The 25,679-nt window shown below is 36.4% G+C and overlaps 2 protein-coding genes across 4 annotated transcripts in view; one reads left to right on the top strand and one right to left on the bottom strand.

Moving 5' to 3' along the window:
* Window positions 1-410: 410 nt before the first annotated feature.
* Window positions 411-24,579, bottom strand: znf143a (zinc finger protein 143a). Of its 3 annotated transcripts, none has more exons than XM_048185567.1 (16): window positions 24,479-24,579; window positions 16,477-16,579; window positions 15,856-15,942; window positions 15,121-15,204; window positions 14,852-14,980; window positions 13,474-13,676; window positions 13,230-13,310; window positions 13,031-13,144; window positions 12,835-12,910; window positions 11,653-11,778; window positions 9,044-9,223; window positions 7,052-7,279; window positions 6,829-6,962; window positions 5,232-5,363; window positions 4,103-4,213; window positions 411-703 (listed from the first exon to the last, which is right to left on the bottom strand). In XM_048185567.1, the coding sequence occupies exons 2-16, from the start codon at window positions 16,571-16,573 to the stop codon at window positions 620-622; spliced, it is 1,866 nt and encodes a 621-aa protein (XP_048041524.1). In that variant the 5' UTR covers window positions 16,574-16,579; window positions 24,479-24,579; the 3' UTR covers window positions 411-619. The 3 variants fall into 3 exon arrangements, with proteins under 3 accessions (XP_048041524.1, XP_048041523.1, XP_048041525.1); XM_048185566.1 differs by lacking the exon at window positions 24,479-24,579 and adding an exon at window positions 20,306-20,461; XM_048185568.1 differs by lacking the exon at window positions 24,479-24,579 and adding an exon at window positions 20,306-20,461 and having other exon boundaries at window positions 13,474-13,667.
* Window positions 23,476-25,679, top strand: part of pkd1l2b (polycystic kidney disease 1 like 2b) — a 41,397-nt gene continuing 39,193 nt past the window's right edge. The window contains 2 exon segments of the mRNA XM_048185565.1: window positions 23,476-24,183; window positions 24,503-24,661. Coding sequence (XP_048041522.1) covers window positions 23,895-24,183; window positions 24,503-24,661 — 448 coding nt within the window. The 5' untranslated portion in view covers window positions 23,476-23,894.

Genomic DNA, 25,679 nt, shown 5'->3' with positions numbered 1-25,679 from the left:
CAATAAAACAACAGTTCCTCATAATAAATATTCCTCATGCATGGGTTGCTTGGTGAAATTAAGAGTGCTGCCTCCACCAGTCTTGAAAGACTATATGGATGATTTGCTATTGCCCAACTTGACTTCTGTTTTGACTTTTCCTCTATCATAACTATTTTTGCCCCCCAAAAAAGATATATTTTTCTTTTTGACCAATATATGTAGCCTTTACATACCAAACATCTGAGACCACTAGTAAAAAAACGCTTGTTTTGCATTTTCTAATTTACTACAAAAAGGTTCACTGAACTGAAAATTGCATTACTTGTATTAGGTATGTTGCTTTAATGTCAGAATGGCATGAGCCTTGTGCTCTTCAAGGGAAGAAAGATCATCTGGAGTCGAAACAATGTCACAACACACTAAACACATCCCTTCATCTCTTTTTATTTAAAAATGCAAACAGGTTTCTGCCTTTTAGATATCTATATCAATGAACAAAATCTGATAAAAATGTTATCATAGTGCACAGTCTGACCTCTGTACAATTGCGGTGAAAGGGTAATTACAAAAGTTCATCATTCGTTCATGGAATCACTAGTTACACTAAATACTGAGCCCCGTCTGAAGGTGAAGGTAGTTAATTGACCAGTTCTGCAGTTTCTCCTCCCTGTAATGATGATGCTATCCTCAGAGCCTCTTCCAGTGAAGTCTGTTCATTGAGCTACAAGAGAGAACACAACATCTACAATCAATAAAATATACATATGCCCAGCTGAACAGTTAAAGATCAAGGTGGAAAAATATTTTCATTAACTGTGATAACAACACTAAAATACTAAAAAGTAATTGTAAAAAATATTAGACTGAATAAAAATAGAAGCAAGTCAAACCATCTAAACTGTAGGACAGACCAGAGCAACTTTAAGACACAATTTGTTTCCTTCAGCTCAGGTGTAATGGAATCGAACGCACAGGATAGTGGGATCTCATAGGCAGTGATGTACACCGATGAGCCAGAACATTATGACCAATATGCTCTTGGTCCACCATGTGCTCTGAATCAGCACTGACCCGCTGAGGCATGGACTCTACAAGAGCCCTGAAGGTGTGCTGTTGTCTCTGGCACCAAGACATTAGCAGCAGATCCTTAATGTTCCTGTATGTTGTGAGGTGGAGCCGCTGTGGATTGAACTTGTTGGTTCAGCACACCCCCACAGATGATCAATTGGATTGAGATTTGGAGGATTTGGAAGCCAGGGCAACACCTTGAACTATTGTTCCTGAACAATGTGTGCAGTGTGGCAGGGTGCATTATCCTGTTGAAAGAGGCCACTTGTGTTGCGACACATTTCTTCCATTACATCATTAAAATTTTGTGTGACTTATGCCACAGTAGACCCTAGTCTCGTTTCCACCTAAATTACCTGGAACAATTTGTCCCAGGAACTTTTTTCCCAGGAAATTTTTCCCCCAGACCTGTTGCTGTCTGTGTTTCCATCGTGGTCTTAAAGGGTTAGTTCACCCAAAAATGAAAATTCTGTCATTTATTACTCACCCTCATGCCGTTTTACACCCGTAAGACCTTCGGAAAACAAATTAAGATATTTTAGTCGAAATCCGATGGCTCCGTGAGGCCTCCATAGGGAGCAATAACATTTCCTCTCTCAAGATCCATAAAGGTACTAAAAACACATTTAAATCGGTTCATGTGAGTACAGTGGTTCAATATTAATATTATAAAGCGACAAGAATATTTTTGGAGCGCCAAAAAAAATAAAATAAATAAAGACTTATTTAGTGATGGCCGATTTCAAAACACTGCTTCAGGAAGCATCGGAGCATAAATTAATCAATGTATCGAATCTGCTGTTCGGAGCACCAAAATCACGTGATTTCAGCCGTTGGCAGTTTGACACACGATCTGAATCATGATTCGATACACTGATTCATTTGTGCTCCGAATCTTCCTGAAGCAGTGTTTTGAAATCGCCCATCACTAAATAAGTCGTTATTTTGTTTTGTTTTTTGCCGCACCAAAAATATTCTCGTCGCTTTATAATATTAATATTGAACCACTGAACTCACATGAACCGATTTAAATGTGTTTTTAGCACCTTTATGGATCTTGAGAGAGGAAATGTCATTGCTCCCTATGGAGGCCTCACGGAGCCATCGGATTTCAACTTAAATATCTTAATTTGTGTTCCGAAGATGAACAAAGGTTTTACGGGTGTGGAACGGCATGAGGGTGAGTAATAAATGACAGAATTTTCATTTTTGGGTGAACTAACCTTTTAAGTACTGTGAAGAAGAGTCTGGTGATGTAGGACTGCACATGACTTTCCAGTTCCTGCTGGATTTCATCCTCCGCATACAAGCTTAATAAAGCCTGAACCTCGTTGTTGGTCCATCAGTCGTATTTTTTAAACTCCACTGTTGATTCGAATAGCAAACAACTCTTACTGCACGCACTGCGACAGACTTTTAAAAACGGTGGTTGAAATAAAATGCTGCGTTGAGTCAACCAATCAGCATGTTCAGCACCCAAGTCCCACCCCCGAAAGTTCCTGAACTTTGAAAAAGTACTACCTCGAGAGCAGGGACTTTTTGAGGGTGGATTTTTTACCCGGAAGTTAATTTAGACCCTGGTTCCTGTGGTCAAAACACACAGAGTACCACCCCACAGTCCTTAGTTCCTGGGGAATGTTTCTGTGGTGGAAACGGGGCTCTTCTTTTGGCTAAAACCAGACACAGGATAGCCTTCATTGTCCTCGTGCATCCATAAGCCTTGGGCGCCTAGTTTGTGGTTTGTCCCTCCTCAGACACTGTAGGTAAATTCTCACCACTGCTGATCAGGAGCAACACACAAGCTTTGCCGTTTCAGAGATTCTCTGACCCAGTCGCCTTGCCATAACATCTTGGTCCTTGTCAAAGTCGGTCAGATCTTTATTCCTGCATCTACCCAGACCTTAATGTATGGCCTTTTTAGGAAATGATCAACAATATTCGCTTCACCTATGACTGGTCATAATGTTTTGGCTCATCAGTGTATCTATGCTACTTTCAAAAATCAATCAGATGAAGATATCTAAGTAGAGAGGATGTGACAGGCTGTTCATTCACTCTGTCGTCTGTTGGTGTTGGTCGCTTGTTTTCACTGATTGAACATGTTCAATCGCCATTTGTCGGGCCTTGGAATGTGTGAAGGTCTTTCCAAAATTCTTGCACGTTAAATAATAAGACCTCACGTTGGGTCAATCATGTTTACACACTGCTTCTGAAAATTTCGTCCGTCAAAAAAAAAAATTGGATCGGTTTCAATTTTTTTGCGTTTTTCGCATAAGTAGCAAGCATTTTGAGAGGCGTTTTGACAATTCAGAGCCACCGTACAAGCTAACGCTAAAATCCAGAATGGCGTCTGACAAGTTGATCCACTTCGTCCCACAGCACAAAGCACTGTATGACAAACAAAGTGCACTAGCAAAGCATCAAACTGAGCTTTGAATCGCTCAGGATAATCCCGCAGCTTCTTCCTCTCTACGCAATCTCAGGATTGGATGGTCCCAATATTTCCTCTTTCTTTTTCTCTTTTACGAAGAGAGAGGACAACAAAATCATCCTCACTGCTTGAAGACTCCATTTTGTATTGTTTTGCGAATTGTTTCGCAACGGATTAATTAATACACATTGGACTCAGTGTTCAAGGTTTCTGTGCATGACGAATTTTTAGGATGATGAATACAAAAAAATGCATATGAAAATTTCAGACTCGGTGTGCAAAGACCTTGAGAAGTGATTTACTGAAATTTGGTGATTGTCTGCGTTGGTCAGCGTCAAAATTCACGCAGAAATGTGCCTGCCCTGTTGCTAGAAGATGCTTGACGTGAAAATAATGTGTACTAAAATCAGCTCAGAATATCAAACATGTTTGATATCTTCTGACTGGATGAAATCTTGGGGTGAAACTAAAAAATCATGGTCTGTGGCTATGCGATTTTCTTTGAAACTGCCTAAAATCTGCAGACTGGCTGTGACTTTCGGCGACTAACATCAACTCCTCCGACTGTAAAAACTCTGGGCAAAAGTCATGTCGTGTATTCCAGCCGTAAGTGAACTCTACCTGAACAGCAATCTGTGTGCCGTTAGAAGTAGCCAGAAGTGTAATTGGGTGTGCTGATAACCCATCCTGTGTGATCCTGGAAGATGTTAATTCTGGCATCATAATAGTCATCTGGAGAGAACAGAAAAAAATGCATAAAAATAGTTCATAGATTATATTATAGTGGGCCAAAACCTGGAAAAGAGCCGTTCTGGTTCCATCGTTCTGGAGTCAGTGGGTTTTTTGAATGGGTGGTACAGTAACACTTTAGTTTAGGGTCCAATTCTCACTATTTACTAGTTGCTTATTAGCATGCACTAGGATATTGGCTGTTTATTAGTACTTATAAAGCACATATTAATGCCTTATTCTGCATGACAATATTCTACATCCCTTAATCCCACACAATACCTGAACTTGACAATGACCTTACTAACTAGGAGGTTTTTTTGGTTTGTTTTTGAGGCAAAAGTAATATTTATTAGTGAGAAATGAACCCTAAAGTGTGACAGAATGGGTTTTTAGTTAAATGGCTAAATGGAAGGTCTGTGAGAAACACAAGCTCAAGATATCTTCATGTTTTATTCAACAACATAAAATACATCAGTAATACCCCCTACTGATTTTTTTAAAGCTTTTACTTGCTTGAAAAAGGCAGTTGCTAACAAGTGGCTAAATGGGACTAGAGAGGTTGTCGGGGACATTAAACATCATCAGCCATACAGGTAAACTCATCTACTCACTGGTCCACTTTCACAGCCTCGTTGTGTTTATAAATGCACTCTTGCAAACTATTCTAACTCGAACTTTCAAAGACTGAAATAGTTGTCGGAAGCTTAGTGATTGTGTTTATGCTTCAAAATTCATAAAGTTGTGTTCATGTAAGAACCATAAAAGTTTGTTGGTCACAGAACTTATTTTCTGCAATAATCCAAAAGCTAATAGAAAAACTGGGTTTTTGTCGAGGGAACCAGAGTGATGCCAACTTCCAGACTGGCCTACAAAAACATCACTGCAGAGCTTGATATGCATGCAAATCAGCATAGTCTTGTGATAATAAGGAAAGAACATTTTGTGTTTGCTGGAAACGAAAACCCACACACGTGAATATCTGCTTCTCAAATTTACAATACCCCAAAATCCTACATACCTGTCCTTCAGTGCCATCCTCTGAGACCATAGTCACTGAATGAGCCTCCCCTGATGTCAGCAAAGACTCAGTGGGTGGGAAGGTGATCATACTGCCATCTTGTGTTACCATTGTGATTGCATTTCCAATAGCCTGTTAAAATCACAGAAATTCTCATTCAGCACATGTATTGTGGTCAGCTTCTGGATTTGCTGTCTATGGCAGCCAGTGCTGGGTAGTAACTCATTACAAGTAATCTGGATTACGTAATCAGATTCTAAAATTAAATACTTGTTGTAATAAGATGATATTATGTTGTAAAATACTCATAATGAGACTAGTTAATTTTTTTTTAAAAAGATCACTTAAAGACCCCCTGTGGTGATGTTGTTTATGTCTATGTGGTGTTTTTAATGTGCTTTAAGACAAACCATGTGCAAATTCATAAATCAACACCATTACTGAGTATTTTCTGTTTAAAACTGCAGTGAGCCAAAGACAGTCTCAAAAAAATTCCTGGTGTTTCTGACGTCACAAACTACCTTGTAACCAATCACGTCAATGTGTGATCGTCAACGAGTGTATCACTGAGCTGGTGTGAGTGAGTGGAGGCGGGGCTAATTTGCATATTCATAGAAACACGTATAATAAAAAAAGGCAAGGGTGTAGAGTTACATTCTAGCTATTTAAGGCATGAAGAATTTTTTTTCAAGGAAAAAATGTTTAAATATGTAATTTTGGTGATTAAACTTGAGTTTTAAGTGGGGCTTTAATACTCACAAAATGGCAGTAAATTATTCATAATTCATTGACTGTCGCTAATTCTTGTTTATTATGTTAATTTTTTCTTTCTAAAAAAAGACTATAGCTTATATATGTGCAGAAAGTCTTCCAGTTTTGTGAAATTGCACACACAGACCGACCATTAGTCAAGCGTCTATTTTTACACAGCATAAGCAAACAAACAAACAAACAAAATACTAAATCTTTTTATTAAGTGTTTTATTTTGATTGTTTTTATTTTTATCATTTTTATCATTTTTTATTTAAATAAATAGCTTTATCAATTTACGAAGCCCCTGCAGTTCTTTTACAAACCCTGAAATAATGTAATGTTTAATGCACCTTATATTGTTTATAACAAAAAAATTAAATACATTTTCTTTCTCTTTGTAGTTTTATATTAATATGGTACAAGATTATCCTATTCAAATCAATCTGATAAACGAGTTAGATCTAAAAGTAATCAAAAAGTAGTTAGATTATATTACCTAAAATGTGTAATAATAGATCACTAAATAAAATTTTCATCATGTCATTTGTATTCAGTAATGGACTACAATTTGTAAGCAATCTACCCAGCACCGATGGCAGCACAGAAATTATTGCACAATTGCTCTGAAAATTGCCAGAGTTTAGGGCAAGGTCTGAAAAGTCACCTGACCAAATTTGCAGTCAGTCAAAACAACAGTTCAAATGACCAAGTACATTTAAGCTTACAGTATAACAATCTACTGACTTTTTTTGTATGCTGTGTTAAACAGAGTGCTACACTTTAATTGGTAGTCGAAAGCATAATCAAAAAGACTCAAAACACTTCATATACAAAAATGCAAACCTGTGATGCTCCATCTTGGGTGATGAGAGTTACATGCTGCTGTTCTGTGACATCAGAGATTTCAGAAGCCATTTCAGGACAAGTGTCCTCACACTTCACTGGACTAACACTCAGGGAGGGGTCATCTATAGCCTCTGAACACAAAAAACAGCCCAGTTCCGCTCATGAAACTTCATCAAAATCTGATCTTGTATCTACGATGTAGGCATTTTTCAAAACCAACCTGAAGGGGGTTCAAAATAGCCCTCCGACTCCTCTTCTATAGGCTCAGAGTCATTGTGTGCTGTACGCTTGTGCATGACCAGCGTGGAAATCTGCTTGTATGTCTTTCCACAGTGGTTGCACTTGTAGGGTTTACAGGGAGTGTGCACTACATTGTGTTTGTATAGACTCGAGTACTCAGTGAATCGCTTGTCACAACCAGGAACTGTGCAAACATACGGCCTCTCTCCTGCATGCAATAAAGACACTGGTTTAGATATTTCACAGAGATGAATTCATAGTTACATTTAGGTTAGATTAAACATTATAAAGAAAGAGATTTTTTCCCCAAAATGGAAAATCTGTCATTATTTACTCCCCCACATGTCTTCTCATATCTGTATGACTTTCTTTTGTGAAAACACAAGGTGAATTTTTGGATACTTAAAGAGATAGTTCACCCAAAAATTACAATTTTGTCACCATTTACTTACTCTCATGTCATTCCAAAAAACACTGAGACACTTCTCAAAATATTGTTAACACTTTTACAATAAGAGCCCATCAGTTCATGCATTAACTAACATTAACAATGAGCAATGCATTTATTACGATATTTTATTAGTCTTTGTTAACATTAGTTAACAAAAATACAGTTGTTCATTGTTAGTTCATGTTAGCTCAGGTCCATTAAATAAAATGAACAAATACATAGTTTGAGCATAATAACGGATTAGTAAATGCTGAAATTAACATGAACTAAATTTAATTTAATAAATCACTAAAAAAACCTTTAAGGTGATATTGTGTACAGTGTAATTACACAATTAAGCACTGCATAATAATTACATGTAAATATACCATAGGTTTATTATTAGTTTTAGGGTCATTTATTTGTAATTATGCATAATTTACGGTTACCGTGTAACTACGTCACCTTAAAATAAAGTGTTACTGTATTTTTCTTTGTTAGTTCATGTTAACTAATGTAGATAGCCAACGTTAACAAACGGAACCTTATTGTAACGTTTTAACAAAATATCTTCTTTTATGCATGAGTAACAAGGTCATGCAGGTTTGGAATGACATGAGAGTGAGTAAATGATGACAGCATTTTAATTTTTGGCTGAACTATCATTTTAATAAATGAAAGGGAATGAGGACTGGAAATGAGCTCCAAAATGACAAGCAGCACATTAAAAGTATAAAAGTATTCATGCTCTATATTACAAATCTTCTGAGTTCATACGATAGCTTTGTTTGAGAAACAGATTAACAATAACAACTTGACATCTGACTAAATCAGCACATTATTCAAATTTCGGTAACACTTTATTTTACAGTGCCGTAGTTACATTGTAATTACTAAAATAAGTACTGAGCACTATTAATTAACTACATGTACTTACTATAGAGTTACAGTTGTAGTAGGGTTTGGTTTAGGGTTAGTTACTTGTAATTATGCATAATTTACTGTTATTACTATAGTAAGTACATGTAATAACATGTAACTACGGCACTGTAAAATAAAGTGTTACCCTTTATTTTACAGTGTCCTTGTTACACATATTACATGTAGTTACTGTAGTAATAATAACTGTAAATAATGCATAATTACATTCGACTAACCCTAAACCAAGCCCTAATCCTAACCCTAAACCTATAGTGAGTGCATTAAATATATACTTGAATATATAACTAAAAGCTGAAGTTCATAAACAAACTTTGATGTTGGCTTGAGAAAGCCTAAATGGGCAGCCTAAGTCAAAAAAGCCAAAGCACATGCCTGTTCTGTGTTCTGGAGCTGGGCCTGCCACATTAAATAAACAAGTAAATACAAATTTTCTTATATATAATTACACTGTAACACGGACACCTTACAATAAAGTGTAACCAAAATTTCTCCTTTTGAGTTCCAAGTAAGAAAGAAAGTCTGGAACAACATGAGAATTAGAAAATCTGATCTTTTTAATTTCTAGGTGAACTATCCCTTTAAGGCTAAAGAGCAGCACACCTGTATGGATCCGTATGTGGTTCTTGTAATTTGTTGCGCTGGCAAAGGCCCGATTACAGCCTGGCTCTGGGCAGTGATACGGTTTCTCTCCTGTGTGTGTGCGAACATGCACCTTACAGATGTTTGAGGTAGTGAAGGATCGTCCACAGCCCGGGATAGGACATAAAAATGGCTTCTCTCCTTAAAAGAACAGAGGTCATTGGTAGGAGCCCAAGTAATGTGGTGGTACGGTGGTATAACATTGGTAATAGTGCAGCTAATATGTCAAATCTCCATATCGTTGCTGTCGGGCGGAAATCTCTTATCTCCAAAATTTACACTTTTGTAAAAAAACGGAAATGGAAAACACTTTATATGTGTCAATATATTATTAACATTTTACAAAAAACAAGCTCAGATGTTTACGAGGTTTTTGACCATTGAAATTCAGACATAGGTGTTTTGTGTGTCAGAACAGCAGTAATAAATTTCAACTTACAGGTTATAAAGTTTACTGTAGCTATGTGGGTGCTCAGCTATTTCTGTCATTTTTCAACAAATGCTAGACTAAGACACTCTTCTCTGCTCTTCAAATACATAAAACATTAGCTTATTTTTTGAGTCAAGAAAACACTTTACATACAGTGCCCTCTACAATTATTGGCACCCTTAGTAAATATGAGCAAAGGTGGATGTGAAAATAAATCTGCATTGTTTATCCTTTTGATCTTTCATTAAAAAAATTCACAAAATTCTAACCTTTCATTGAAGTAAAACAATTGAAAGTGGGGGGAAAGTCAGATTGTGAAATAAATGTTTTTCTCCAATACATGTTGGCCACAATTATTGGCACCCCTAGAAATTCTTATGGTAAAATATCTCTGAAGTATATTCCCATTCATATTTACATTTTTTAGCACACCAGTGTGACTAGGAACATGAAATTGTCCAGCCATGACTTCCTGTTCCACAGGAATATAAACATGAGGAAACACAGAGGCCAAATTCCTTAATCATTCATCACAATGAGTAAAACCAAAGAATATAGTTCTGATGTGCAGCAAAAGATTGTTGAGCTTCACAAAATAGAAAGTGGCTGTAAGAAAATACCTAAAACATTGAAAATCCCCATTTCCACTATCAGGGCAATAATTAAGAAGTTCCAATCAACTAAACATGTTACAAATCTGCCTGGAAGAGGACGTGCGTCTAAATCGTCCTAATGTGAAGTGAGGAGGAGAAGTTTGAGTGGCCAAAGACTCTCCAAGGATCACAGTTGGAGAATTGCAGAGATTAGTTGAGTCTTGAGTCTCAGAAAGCCTAAAAAAATTATCAAACAGCACCTACATCCCCACAAGATGTTTCAAGAAAAATCCTCTTCTCTCATCCAGAAACAATCTCCAGCATATTCAGTTGTCAGACACGACTGAACTTCAAACTGGACCGGCTTCTATGGTCAGATGAAACTAAAAAAAGAGCTTTTTGGCAGCAAACCCACCAGATGGGTTTGGTGCACACATGGATAAAAAGTACCCCATCCCACGGTTAAATATACTGCTGGATCTTTAATGTTGTGGGCCTATTTTTCTGCTGGAGGTCCTGGACATCTTGTTCAGATACATGGTATCATGGATTCTATCAAATACCAACAGATAAAAAATCTAAACCTGACCGCTTCTGCTAGAAATCCAATAATGGGCCGTGGTTGGATCTTCCATCAGGACAATGATCCAAAACAAACATCAAATCCAACACAAAAATGGGTCACTGAGCACAAAATGAAGCTTCTGCCATGGCCATCCCAGTCCTCTGACCTCTGAAACCTAAAGAAAATGAGTGGAGTGAACTGAAGAGAAGAAGCACCAACATGGAGCTGGAATCTGAAGGATCTGGAGAGATTCTGCATGAAGGAATGGTCTCTGATCTCCTGTCAGGTGTTCTCCAAACTCATCAGGCATTATAGGTGAAGACTCAGAGCTGTTATCTTGGCAAAAGGAGGTTGCAAAAAGTTTTGAATAAAAGGGTGCCAATAATTGTGGCCAACGTGTTTTGGAGAAAAACATTTATTTCATAATGTAAGTTTCCGCCCACTTTCAATTATTTTCCTTAAATGAAAGGTTATAATTTTGTGAATTTTTTGAATGAAAGATCAAAAGTATAAACAATGCAGATTTATTTTCACAGCTGCTTTTGCTCATAATTACTAAGGGTGCCAATAATTGTGGAGGGCACTGTATGTGCAGCACTTCATTCATGATAGGAGTTATATGGTTTTATCAACAATTTGAGAATCCAATAGTGTTACAAGGTTTAGTCACAAGCTCTTTCTGTACTTTTCATTGGTTAGACGTATGCAAAACCCACAGACTCATAAAGGGTGACCATTAGTAATGATTTATGAAAAAATTAAATAAAAATGAGATTTCGCGCAACAACGACAATATCGATTTTAAACAGAAATTTTCTAATACTTGTATAATTCTTATGCATGCAGCTTTTTGTCTACTATTCAATATTCAATATTCTATATTCAATATTTTAACACAGTACTGTGTGATTACTATATTCATATTCAGATCATTAATATTCCAAGGAATAGATGAAAGATACTAAGACAGCAAAGAAAGTACCTGTATGAATTCTGGTGTGCTTTTGAAGGTCCCCTGAGGTTTTGAAAGATTTTTTACAGTCCAGTTCCTGACAGCGGTACGGTTTTTCTCCAGTGTGTGTCCTGATGTGACTTTTCAAACCATAACCTAAAAGAAAATGAATTTAAGTGATGAATATAACAGCAAATACATCAGAAATACACAACTGTTATAAAGTTGGGATTTTTTTTACTGTTTTAATACATTTATTTGATTGAAAATACTGTAAAAGAGTAATATTGTGAACACATTATTACAATTTAAAGGCACATTATATAACTTTTGCCCCTCTAGCTGTAAAAAAACAAAACTGCATGCATTTTGCGGAAGAACATTGTTTTGGTTGTGCTTCGGCTCTGTGTGACTGTGTGGATGAATATAGTTATCCTACTGATCATTAAACATTCACTAATAGGCTTGAGAGATGTAACCAGTTTAGATGGAAAGGATCTCAAGCTGACTAGCTGAAGACGTTACTGTATCTATACCCATTAATAGACACGGTAACCAGCAGGAAATTGTTGAATAAAAACATTATTTTTTTTATTCTTGTCACTTCATAACATTAAGGTTGAACCGCTGTAGTCACATGGACTATTTTAACGACGTCTTTACTACTTTTCTAGACCTCAAATGTTGTTTTTTCTTTGGTTTCTATGGGAGATAAATAAAAACCTCTCAGATTTCATCAAAAATATCTTCATTTGTGTTCTGAAGATGAACAAAGATCTTACGGGTCAAAGATCTTTGGAACGACATAAGGGTGAATAATTAATGACAAAATTTTGGGTAAACTAACCCTTTAATGTCAAGCCCTGCTGGTTTCTGTTGTAATATATCATAAAATGTAATTTATTTCTGAATTTTCAGCATCATTACTCCAGTCTTCAGTGTCACATGGTCCTTCAGAAATCATTCTAATATGCTGCTCAAGTTGTGCCATGATTTTTTCAGGATTCTTTGATGAATAGAAAGTTCAAAAGAATAGGTTTTTCGTTGAAACAGAAATATTTTCTAACATTATAAATACTGTTTTAATCAATTTAATGCATCCTTGCTAAATAAAAATAATAATTTCTTTAAAAATCTTACTGACCTCAAAAGCTTGATCTAGGACACAAAAAACCTACTGAGGTGACAAATTGATTTTTAAGTCTTCGTTACCTGTTGCAAACTTTTTTCCACAGCCAGGTATGTCACAACAGTATGGCTTGTCACCTGTATGCGCTCTTTCATGTACCTGAAAAAACAAAACACGAGCATGATGATCATAATGCATTGCATTGCATTTGTAATGTTGTCTATGGTGAATTACTTTTATTTACAAGCTGATAAGCACAAATACACAAGCTATAATAACCTTTAGATGATTTGCAGTGGTGTAAAGCTTTCCACATCCGTCATAATTACACCGAAAACATTTCTCCCCAGGCTGCTGCGTATTACGGCGAATTCCTTGACCCTGAAGTACGATCTAGAGGGAGGGAGAATAAACATTTTTGAGCATCTCTTAGTTTGGCTATTGACATTTTTATTTTGCATGGGAATTATATTATAACCTGCATCTCCACAACACCATGAGGTGTGATTTGGTCATTGGTGATCAGCTCAGAGTTTGTGTACGAGTCCATTTCCTCAATCTGCAGGAAAGAATTCAAGAGTGATCATTACATTTCACAAAAATTATTTTCTTACCAACTTTGACAAATGATTATGCTAAAAATATGTAACAATGTCACCCAATTTTATATCACCAGCAAAATCATGGCAAATACATTAGGACTAGTCATCTTTAAAGGGAACCTTGGTTGTGTACTGCTCCAAAGCATTGATTGTTTCTTGGTCAATGGATGTATCCGTCTGCAAATCTGCTACTGTGCCATTTGTCTGGATGGCCAGAATGGTGTTAGGCTGCGACACCTGAACAGCATGCTGGATGTAAGCGGTAGACCCGTCCTCTAACTGCACCGCCTGCAAGGTACTGGGTTCATACGTTTCTGCAAATGCATTAATGACAAAGACAGACCAAAAATAAATATACAAAGCATGTTCAACAGAATCTATTTAACATCTTGCTGCACACACTCTTAGAGTGAGGTTCTATATAGAACCCTAGGGTTCTTGACTCAATCTGACAGAAAGGTTCTATATAAGGAGAAATGTCTTAAATGATTGCATAACACTATCATGTTCAACACGTTATTTTATTATATACCCTAAAAGTGCCACTATTATGCTTTTCCAAATATTATCTTTCATGCAGTGTGTAATATAGCTGTATGTGAACATAAAATGTTCGCAAAAAAGAATGAAACGATTCTTAACTGCCAGTCTCTCTTCCTACGCAACAATGTAACAAATTTGCATAATGCCAGCCTATTGCCTTTAATGGCTGCCGGAGAATGACGTCTACTTTGACCTGCCCTCAAACACTGTAGTTCTAGCTGACACCTGGAAGAGTTTGGTTCATGTTGTTCAAGACGCTGTTTTCTGCGCTGCAAAAGCAAATCCACTTTGCATGCATTTAAATGGATGAAGACTTGAGCTGGAGTTAATGCAGGAAAAAATTAGGTCATTCAAGCACTGAGGAAGCCAATGGGGCTGAAATTCAGATATGGTTATTGGCATTTTGTTTCCAACATGTGCTGTAAGCAGTAAACAAATCTCAACAGACTGGGCCATCTGACCAATCAGAGCAGAGGAGGCTCTTGGAAAGGAGGGGTTTAGAGACTGAATCTTCGAAACTAACCTTTTTTACACTCTTTGAGAAATGAGGTGATGTGCAATGTATATTATGAGAGAAATGAAAGTGTTTTTTGACATTTTGATACATGTAAATCTGTTGTAGGAGACCTCCTTAAAAAATTAAAGAGATAGTTCACCCAAAAATGTGAATGTGCATGTTTTTTGGACTCTTATAGATTGTGTTACCATTGCCATGCATTATAAGACTGACAGACTGCAACGGTTTGAGTTAAAAATCATCATTTGTGTTCTACTGAAGAAACAAAGTCACCTACATGCCATTGGATGCCCTGGGGGTAAGCAGATGAACATCAAATTTTCATTTTTGGGGGAACTATCCCTTTAATAATAATAATATCATAATAAGTGCACTTTAAAGTTCTATATAGAACTTTCTCTTTTAAGAGTGCAGCCAAAACACAGGAAATGGAAAAACCTTTTGCGGTGTGGTGGATGTAAGCAGTAGTTCCATCTTCCAACTGCACAGTCTGAGCATCTTCCAGTCTTAAGCTTTCGTTACCAACGACATCACATACAGATGAACCCGTCCAGTTATTTGACTCATCTAGTGAGCATATAATATGGGAAATTAAAAAAGAAACATTATTTGCATATTAACATCATATGCCCGTTCATGAAATAATAAAAGCCAGATCACCTCCAGTGAAACTAACATGAAGATTTGCTTCATAACAAGAACAGTACCTGCTTTTGGAACAGCAATGTGTTGCACATAAGCAGAGGATCCATCTTCTAACTGGATCACCTGTCCTTCAACTATATTGCTGTCTGGGGAAAACAACCAGCACTCAGTTAATACCTCACACAAAAAAAAAAATACCATGTCAACTGTGAATAAATATAATGAGATTTTAAAGAGAAAGTAAAAAGAAAGCAAAAACATGAACATCTTTGATTCGTTTATTAATTAAATATGATATATATATTTTTATATTTATAAATATATATTTATATTCATATATTTATATATATATATATATATATATATATATATATATATATATATATAATTAGTTAAGCAAAATGACCGTAAAATTATTTTAAAAATTTTATATATATATATATATATATATATATATATATATATATATATATATATATATTTTTTTTTTTTTTTTTTTTTTTTTTTTTAAGTAAAAAATAAATATTATTTTAAGGTCCTTTAGCTTAACTAATTGAAAAGGTCAGTGGTTTGAATGCCAGGGAACACGTTACTGTTCTTCAAATCGCACACATGCAAATGTTTGATAGAAAATGTAGAAAGAATGTGTTCAATAATAACCAAAAAACTTAAAATAACCAACAAATTTGCTGATCAGTATGCTAATTTGTTTCCTATAGAAGATGATGCTAAGCTGAACAGATGAACAATGTTTCTGCTCAGAACTCGTTGTTCAGAAAGCATCGTAATAGACATACCTTGAGGATTGTGAGGTATATATGCAGTGGAGCCATCTGCTAAAGTCACAGCCTGCAAACTGACTGTGTCCATGCTCTGATCACCATCTGAATAATTAACAAGACAAACAGAGAGTGACAGATCATGATGACTGTAATATGGAGTACACTGCCATTCAAATGTCTCTTGTACTGACCAAGGCTGCATTTATTTCATCAAAAATACAGTAAAATAGTAATCCTGTGATATTTACAGTTTCAAATAACCATTTTCTATTTTAATATATTTTAAAATGTAATGTATTCCTGTGATGCCAAAGCTGAATTTTCAGCTTTCAGTATCCTTCAGAAACCACTCTAATATGCTGTTCAGAAACATTTATTATTATCAATATTTAATACAGTTGTGCAGCTTAATATTTTTGAGGAAACCTTGACACTTTTTTCCTTGGACCTTATGGTGATAGAACATTTAAAAGAACAGCATTTATTTTAAATATATATATTTTTTGTAACAATATAGTCTTCACTGTCACTTTTGGTCAATTGAATGCATCCTTGCTGAATAAAATTATTAATTATGCACAGCTTTAATAAAATGTCAATGTCTGAAAAGAAATTAATAAAGTGTGCAGCTCTGACCTGCGATCCCCACAGCCTCAGTTAAGCAGAGCGTGACTTCCTGAGCATCACCCTCATGCTGGAAATCTGCTGACTGATTTATCTGAGCCAACAGCATTATAACCTAGGAGAAAACAAATGTTAGAGACACAATATGATCACATTTAGTAAGAGTTATGGAACTGTGATGAAGTGATGGTCTCAGATTATATAAATGGTTGATTGTATGACTAAATATGCTTATAAAATATTACAACAGAAGGCTGATTTCACTGAACTGTCATTTGTGTGCCTCTTTATGTCAGTTACAATGTCTATCAATCTATCTTACAAGAGTTTACAAGATAAATTAAGAATATATTATAACAATAATAATAAGCATTATAAATTATAATATACTTTAAATATTTTCATGGCCCTTTTCCCCTTAAACTTACAGCTACAAACAGGCCAACATAAAGAATAAATAGAATAAAACGCAATGCTCCTTTTTCCTGTCTGGTCTATCATGATATTTCATTTCAAGTGCTTCTCAAACAGAAGGCTCATATCTCGGCTGTCACGTCGTCAAGTGCCACTGCAGGCCATCTCCATTTGAAGGATCCCTGAAAGCCAGCCTTCGTTTCACTTCCTTCATTCAGTTCATTTTGAAGGATGCATCGAGTGTATCCTTCAATCACCCACGAACATCAGCACACATTCCACTTCACGGCATTGTGCTTGTATGAGCTCATTATGAAGTTAATCTTTAAAACTATTAAAATTAAATAGAAAGTCAGTTAACATATTTAATACTAAGTATTTTTCCAAAATTAAGTTTAAATTTTGGATAAGATATTAAAATATTCATAGTTAAGGAGGAAAAAGATACCCCAATAGGCCCAAACAGAGCAAAAATATGCAATTTGGTGCAGTAGCCGATATTTATATGTCCAAAAAGTAAGATGAATGATAGCTTACAAGTAATCTTTATAACAGTATAGCAGATTACTTACATAAAATGCATATAAATATCAGTTGTCACTCTATATCCCCCAATAATATGTCTTAGTAAGATGACATTTAAATGCGTAATTTTACAGTTTTTGTGGGGGTCGAAACATATAATGCAATGCCATACAATGATGATTGAGAAATTAACACAAACATTCCTTAAAAGCCTGATGGATCATATTCGATACTCACATTTTAAAGGGTTAGTTCACCCAGAAATGAAAATTCTGTCATTTATTACTCACCCTCATGCCGTTCCACACTCGTAAGACCTTCATTAATCTTCGGAACACAAATTAAGATATTTTTGTTGAAATCCGATGGCTCAGTGAGAATGAATCAGTGTATCGAATCATGATTCAGATCGCGTGTCAAACAGTGACTTTGGTGCTCCGAACAGCAGATTCGATACACTGATTCATTTGTGCTCCGATGCTTCCTGAAGCAGTGTTTTGAAATCGGCCATCACTATATAAGTCGTTATTTTGTTTTTTTTGGCGCACCAAAAATATTCTCGTCGCTTTATAATATTAATATTGAACCACTGTACTCACATGAACCGATTTAAATGTGTTTTTAGTACCTTTATGGAAAAATATCTTAATTTGTGTTCCGAAGATTAACGAAGGACTTACGGGTGTGGGACGGCATGAGGGTGAGTAATAAATGACAGAATTTTCATTTTTGGGTGAACTAACCCTTTAAAGGCACACTATGTCGTTTTCGCCTCTAGAGGTCACTTATTCACTTATTCAAAACAAAGGCGTAACTTGATGCCGCTTTGATTTCGCGGAATCATGGGAGGTGCGGTCTTCATGTCTACAGCCGGTGGAAAAGAATCCGACGAGACTCATATTCATCATATTCATGGATGAGCTAATGTATTAAAGATTTAGTAACATTACTGCGGTATGAAACAGGGTGTGGAGCGGAACGAGGACGCTGGAGCAATTGCTAATGAAAGACGAGTGCGACACACGGCTCGAGAGTAGCGGAGCGTTTGATATGCTGCAAACGAGCACTTCCACTTCTTCCAGTCATGAGTATGTGGGGTAAAGCAGCGCTGTTTATCATATTAGATACATTTGTGTGTTGAAAATTGTTATAGTGCTACTCTGTGCGTTCACTCAGCGGCTCCTATGAGACACTGCAGTAAGCTAGATCGATATTAGTCATGGTAAAACATGGTACTCACGGTAAATCAAGAAAATGAGACTTGAACAATAAGACTTACTGTGTTGGGCTATATAACATGATTAATTTTCTGTCGATGAATGTATCCAAACAGTTGGAAATCGAGGATAACGCAGGTATTATGTCACTGATAGGCGATGCACGGTCCTATCCATGAATATGATTTCTGCCCGAGTCTCGTCGGATTCTTTTCCCCCGGCTGTAGACTTGAAGACAGCACCTCCCATAATTTTCCGTGAAATCAAGGCGTCATCAAGCTACACCTCTGTTTTGAATAAGTGACCTCTAGAGGTGAAAACTACATAGTAGCCTTTAAAATGTGAATATCGAATATGATCCATCAGGCTTTTAAGGAATGTTTGTGTTAATTTCTCAATCATCATTGTATGGCATAAAAACTATTAAATGTCATCTTACTAAGACATATTATTGGGAGATATAGAGTGACAACTGATATTTATATGCATTTTATGTAAGTAATCTGCTATACTGTTATAAAGATTACTTGTAAGCTATCATTCATCTTACTTTTTGGACATATAAATATCGGCTACTGCACCAAATTGCATATTTTTGCTCTGTTTGGGCCTATTGGGGTATCTTATGAATATCCTATGAATATTTTAATATCTTATTCAAAATTTAACCTTAATTTTGGAAAAATACTTAGTATTAAATTCTTTATATTAACTTTAATAGTTTTAAAGATTAACTTCATAATGAGCTCATAGAAGCTCAATGCCGTGAAGTGGAATGTGTGCCGATGCTCGTGGGTGATTGAAGGACTTGAAGGATACACTCGATGCATCCTTCAAAATGGTTCGTGTCTTGGTTAAAATTGCATATTTCTCTGGATTTAAATATTCTTGGAAACATTTGGGATAATGTAAGTACACAAGTCAACAATATATATAACACTGTTCTAGTGGTTTTTGGATATTTTAATCCAAAAATCTTATAAATTGTGCCTCTAACATGATTTTTCTAAAAAATTATGCATTAATAATCAAGTAAACCTAAGTTGCTTCAGTCCAGTAAGTATTCATCTTGAAATATTACTAACAAAATAAAAGATTTAACATGCAGATTTTTAAAAATTCATGATACATCAAATATGATAAAGTAGGCTTTATAGGGACTCGGATGATATCAGTTTTGTTATGAAACATTAACACGATCACAAAATAGTATAAACCAGACGTATAGCTTTACTTCCTTATTACAAAAAAGCTTTTGTCCTTCAGATTTGTGCAGTGTTTTACAATCACCTCAGTAGGGAGCTGCTCGTGTGTGACACTGTGCTTTCTGTCACTTGTTAATAAATAAACTGATACAGATAGGGTTAATCTACTCTACGCATTCACATCCTTAAAGCTTGAAAACACTGACACATGAGATTATGGGATGTGAACTCAAAGTAGCTGCCGCGATATCTAGTGTCAGATATGTAAACAAGACGTCGAGAAGCAGTGCGACGCTCACAGCGGATCGCTTTCAGTGCAGTGTTTATAAACATGCTTTATTTCTGCTGATGATGATGCCAGTCTGATTTTCAGTTCATTTCTGCTGCTGCTGCGAATCTGATTTTCGGTAGCACAATATAGTGCATATCGCCTGATCTTTTACATTAATAACAGATGTATTTAGAGTTTCAGACACTTACCTCTCTGAAGAACCAAATCTACCAGAAACGGTGCACCGGATCAAATTATGTATTTAATATTTCCATATGTCGAGGTCCCTAACATCGTGAAATACAACAGTGTGTTTTGAATTGGTATATTTCTTCTGTGATTTTAATGTCAGAGAACCAGTGAGTGAAGAGGTCTTTTCTGCCCCCTGTTGTTCAGGAGTGATACACCCTTTTGTTGTCACTACATAATTTCCATGCTGCTTCTTCTTTTTTTTTTTTTTGTTAATTATCTGAATTAAGTCACTTAATGTACAATGCAAAAAAAAAAAAAAACCTTTACTTGCAATGCGCTGAAATGTAAAATAGCTTTAAGTATATGTATTGTCAAAAATATAATCAAAAATATAAATAATAAAAATATTATTCTGGGTGGATGTTAGGTGGTTGCTAGGCAGTTACTAAGATATTCTGGCTGGTTGCTAGGGTATTGCTATGAAGCTGTTTGGCAGTTGTTCAGATGTTGTGGGTGGTGGCTAAGGTCTTACTAGGCAGTTGCTAGGGTGCTTTTCAGCGGTTGCCAGATGTGGTTGATAGGCAGCTGCTAGGGTGTTGTAGGTGGTTGATAGTGTGTTGCTAAGCAGTTACTAAGGTGTTTTGAGTGGTTGATATGGTGTTGCTATGCAGTCACTATGGTGTTCTGGGTGATCTTTAGGGTGTCTGGATGTCTTTGCTATGTAATTGCTAGGATAATGTGGATGGCTGCTATGGCATTGCTATGTGGTTGCTAGACAGTTACTAAGGTATTCTGGCTGGCTGCTAGGGAATTGCTATGAAGCTGTTTGGCAGTTGTTCAGATGTTGTGGGTGGTGGCTAAGGTCTTGCTAGGCAGTTGCTAGGGTGCTTTTCAGCAGTTGCCAGATGTGGTTGATAGGCAGCTGCTAGGGTGTTGTAGGTGGTTGATAGTGTGTTGCTAAGCAGTTACTAAGGTGTTGTGAGTGGTTGATATGGTTTTGCTATGCAGTTACTATGGTGTTCTGGGTGACACCCTGTCTGGATGTCTTTGCTATGTAGTTGCTAGAATAATGTGGATGGCTGCTATGGCATTGCTATGTGGTTGCTAGACAGTTACTAAGGTATTCTGGCTGGTTGCTAGGGCATTGCTATGAAGCTGTTGGGCAGTTGTTCAGATGTTGTGGGTGGTGGCTAAGGTCTTGCTAGGCAGTTGCTAGGGTGCTTTTCAGCGGTTGCCAGATATGGTTGATAGGCAGCTGCTAGGGTGTTGTAGGTGGTTGATAGTGTGTTGCTAAGCAGTTACAAAGGTGTTTTGAGTGGTTGATATGGTGTTGCTATGCAGTCACTATGGTGTTTTGGGTGATCTTTAGGGTGTCTGGATGTCTTTGCTATGTAGTTGCTAGGATAATGTGGATGGCTGCTATGGCATTGCTATGTGGTTGCTAGGCAGTTACTAAGATATTCTGGCTGGTTGCTAGGGTATTGCTATGAAGCTGTTTGGCAGTTGTTCAGATGTTGTGGGTGGTAGCTAAGGTCTTGCTAGGCAGTTGCTAGGGTGCTTTTCAGCAGGTTGCCAGATGTGGTTGATAGGCAGCTGCTAGGGTGTTGTAGGTGGTTGATAGTGTGTTGCTAAGCAGTTACTAAGGTGTTTTGAGTGGTTGATATGGTGTTGCTATGCAGTCACTATGGTGTTCTGGGTGATCTTTAGGGTGTCTGGATGTCTTTGCTATGTAATTGCTAGGATAATGTGGATGACTGCTATGGCATTGCTATGTGGTTGCTAGACAGTTACTAAGGTATTCTGGCTGGCTGCTAGGGAATTGCTATGAAGCTGTTTGGCAGTTGTTCAGATGTTGTGGGTGGTGGCTAAGGTCTTGCTAGGCAGTTGCTAGGGTGCTTTTCAGCAGTTGCCAGATGTGGTTGATAGGCAGCTGCTAGGGTGTTGTAGGTGGTTGATAGTGTGTTGCTAAGCAGTTACTAAGGTGTTGTGAGTGGTTGATATGGTGTTGCTATGCAGTTACTATGGTGTTCTGGGTGACACCCTGTCTGGATGTCTTTGCTATGTAGTTGCTAGAATAATGTGGATGGCTGCTATGGCATTGCTATGTGGTTGCTAGACAGTTACTAAGGTATTCTGGCTGGCTGCTAGGGCATTGCTATGAAGCTGTTGGGCAGTTGTTCAGATGTTGTGGGTGGTGGCTAAGGTCTTGCTAGGCAGTTGCTAGGGTGCTTTTCAGCGGTTGCCAGATATGGTTGATAGGCAGCTGCTAGGGTGTTTTAGGTGGTTGATAGTGTGTTGCTAAGCAGTTACAAAGGTGTTTTGAGTGGTTGATATTGTGTTGCTATGCAGTCACTATGGTGTTTTGGGTGATCTTTAGGGTGTCTGGATGTCTTTGCTATGTAGTTATAGGATAATGTGGATGGCTGCTATGGCATTGCTATGTGGTTGTAAGGCAGTTGTTAGGGTGTTCTTGGTGGTTGCTAGGGTGTTGCTAATGTATTCTGGGTGGTTGCTAGTAGAGCTGCACGATTCTGGATAAATCGAGAATCACAATTTTTTTGTTTCAAATAGAGATTACGATTCTCCCACGATTCTAAACAGGCAACTAATTAAAATAACACAATTTACTAGAGGTTCTGGCAAAATCTTAATTGCTGCAGTCTATTTAAAAATGTTTAATTCATTAGAATGAATTAGCCTATTTAAAAAAATGGTTTGAATGACTCAATGACTCAATCCTAAATACTACTTTCATTACTGGATGATTTAATTAATGATTCATAAATACTTCACTTGTTTCATTACTGGATGAACATGATTTTGTCAGAGGTTTAATTTAACAGGCATAGCCGAATCGTTGTCATTTAGAAATAAGATCATGTGGGTGTTTGAATCGAGATCGCAATCTTTACACGATTAATCGTGCAGTTCTAATAGGATGTTGCTCTGCAGTTGCTAGTGTGTTGCTAGGCAGTTACTAGGGTGTTTTAGGTGGTTGTTAGACTGTTGCTATGCAATGACTATATGTCTAAAAAAAAATAAAGATTGTTCTTGCTGGAATTTCTATCATAAATTGGAACCTAATGGAAATTATATGATTCTAAAATAACAAAACAAAAAGTACATCTTTCAGAACACATTTCCAATAGCACTGTTATGATTAATAGAACAAAATGGTTCTCAAATGATCATCAATAAGGCTTTTTAAAAATCTTTCAGGATCATACAACATTATGCTGACACAATATGGTAAACAATTTTCAATGATTCTTATTCCTTTTGGCAAAACCATTTGGTTCAAGATGGTGGACTGATTTGTGAAATACTGACCTGGAACTTCCCTAATTTCTACAGTGTCTGTCAAACAAACGTGCCAGTGTCTCGTGCGTCACTCTGTGGGTAAAGGCTGGCTTATCTAGTTGATCTAAATGTACATTGCCTTTTGTTTGTGTAAAAACACAATAAACATCCATTAGGCTATTACATCAGCGGGTTTTGTTTGAGAGCCAATCAACAGAATCATCTGGAAAGCTGGTGTATTTTTGGTACCCTTTATATAGATGAAATCACCAGGATGCTTCTTGTAGTCTTCATGTATGACTAGAGATGGATGGCAGACTCTTTACTTTGCTATTTCTGATCATTATTAATATCATTTCAGCATGTCTTTCCTGCCCAGAGCACCAGCAGGCCTTTGGGAGCTCCTGCTATGAGTTTGTGGCCCGGCAGCGCAGTTTCCTCAGCGCTCAGGCTTGGTGTGAACGGGACGGAGGGCACCTGGCCTTCATCCAGAGTGATGAAACACAGCAGTTTCTCCAAAAACACCTGCAGCCGGAGCAGGACTGGTGGATAGGACTAGTGTCTACCTCCATCAACCTCACTCTGGACACGAAAGGTACATAGCTGGTGTGACGCCACTAAATTATTGTGAAAGCTTGAATTTTTGTTTTAACCAGTAATATTAAATAATATATTTATCATCAATAAATCAATTTTATTCATTATCATACAAATTGCTTGATCCACAGCAAGCCATATTTTAACCACATTCATCCTTTTTAACTGAATAAATTTAATGGTATTCATAATAAATTAATTTGTGCTGATATGATTTTATGATTGAAATTAAATCAAATAGATGCAAATAGTTCCATTGCATGAGTTTTTGAGTACAGAAATCATCATTTTACCTGCACCAACTTGAATGTCCTCAGAAGGCTTGATCTGGCTGGATGGTTCAGACGTGATTTACTTAAACTGGCTCAGTGAGCCGATGCTGGAATCAGACTGTGGCCACATCAACACAGACTCTGGACTTCACTGGAAGATGACAAGTAACTGTAGTCAGGAATTTTACTTTGTTTGTGAGTTTGGTGAGTTTTACGCTTTCTTTCTTTTGATATAGTGTTTTTTATATATATGCATATTAACATTTAAAGTATTTTAATATGTAACTATTCTCATTAATTTTATTCAAATTCAAATAAGACAATATGAATAAGTCCGATTAGGTCTTATGGTGAGTTTTATGCTTTCTTTCTTTTTATATAGTAGTTATATATAATTATGCAAAACAATATAAGTATTTTAATATATCGTATGCACATATATTTTCAGTGTTGAGGTAATGCATTACAAGTAATGTGAGATATGCAGTGTTGGGGGTTATGCATTAAGTAACTTGAGTTACGTAATCAGATTACTTTTTTCAAGTAACTAGTAAAGTAACAGTAAAGTAACTCAGAATTTTATGCAAACTGGTAATAATTATATATATTAAATTGCACAAATATACTTTATGTATTTAATCTCACTTTATTAACCAATGTCTTTGCTAATGACCTTCAGTGTACTCCAATTCAACCATACTAATAAGCAAATATTACTTTAGATTCGATTTAGAAACAACAGTGTTGAACTTTCTTCTCTTGTATATTATTCTTCTTTAATGCAGAATGTTTGAGCTGCACCTTCTACTGTACAGGTGTGAATTTGCATTTCCTTCAGCCTGAGGCTTATTCATTTCACTTTTGGTGTTATTAAAAAACAAACAAGCAAGGTGAAAAAAAGTAATGCAAAAGTAATATAACATTACTTTTCATAAAAAGTAACTAAATAACGCACTTAGTTACTTTTTTAGGGAGTAACGCAATATTGTAAAGCATTACTTTTAAAAGTAACTTTCCCCAACACTGGAGATATGTAATCAGATTACTTTTTTCAAGTAACAAGTAGCACACTACTTTTTAGCCAAAGTCTTTGTTACTGACCTTCGATGATCCAATTCAAGGCAAAAATGACTTTAGATAAACATCACATTTCTGTTTTCTTTTTTTTGCTTAAAAAAGAGTGTTAAACTTTCTTCTCCTGCGTCATTTCACTTTTGATGTG

The sequence above is a fragment of the Megalobrama amblycephala genome, linkage group LG3, assembly GCF_018812025.1.
Source record: "Megalobrama amblycephala isolate DHTTF-2021 linkage group LG3, ASM1881202v1, whole genome shotgun sequence".
NCBI lineage: Eukaryota > Metazoa > Chordata > Actinopteri > Cypriniformes > Xenocyprididae > Megalobrama > Megalobrama amblycephala.
The sequence above is the reverse complement of the archived record's forward strand: the minus strand, read 5'-3'. Positions and strand labels throughout refer to the sequence as shown.

Bases quoted from the DNA above. Each gene is read 5' to 3' on its own strand.
- znf143a (XM_048185567.1), bottom strand. From the start codon at position 16,573: ATGCTGTTGGCTCAGATAAATCAGTCAGCAGATTTCCAGCATGAGGGT. The intron at 14,981-15,120 runs GTACTGTTCTTG...TATGCTCACTAG, and splicing joins CATTGCTGTTCCAAAAGCAG to ATGAGTCAAATAACTGGACG. The intron at 9,224-11,652 runs GTACTTTCTTTG...TGTTCTTTTAAG, and splicing joins GCACACCAGAATTCATACAG to GAGAGAAGCCATTTTTATGT.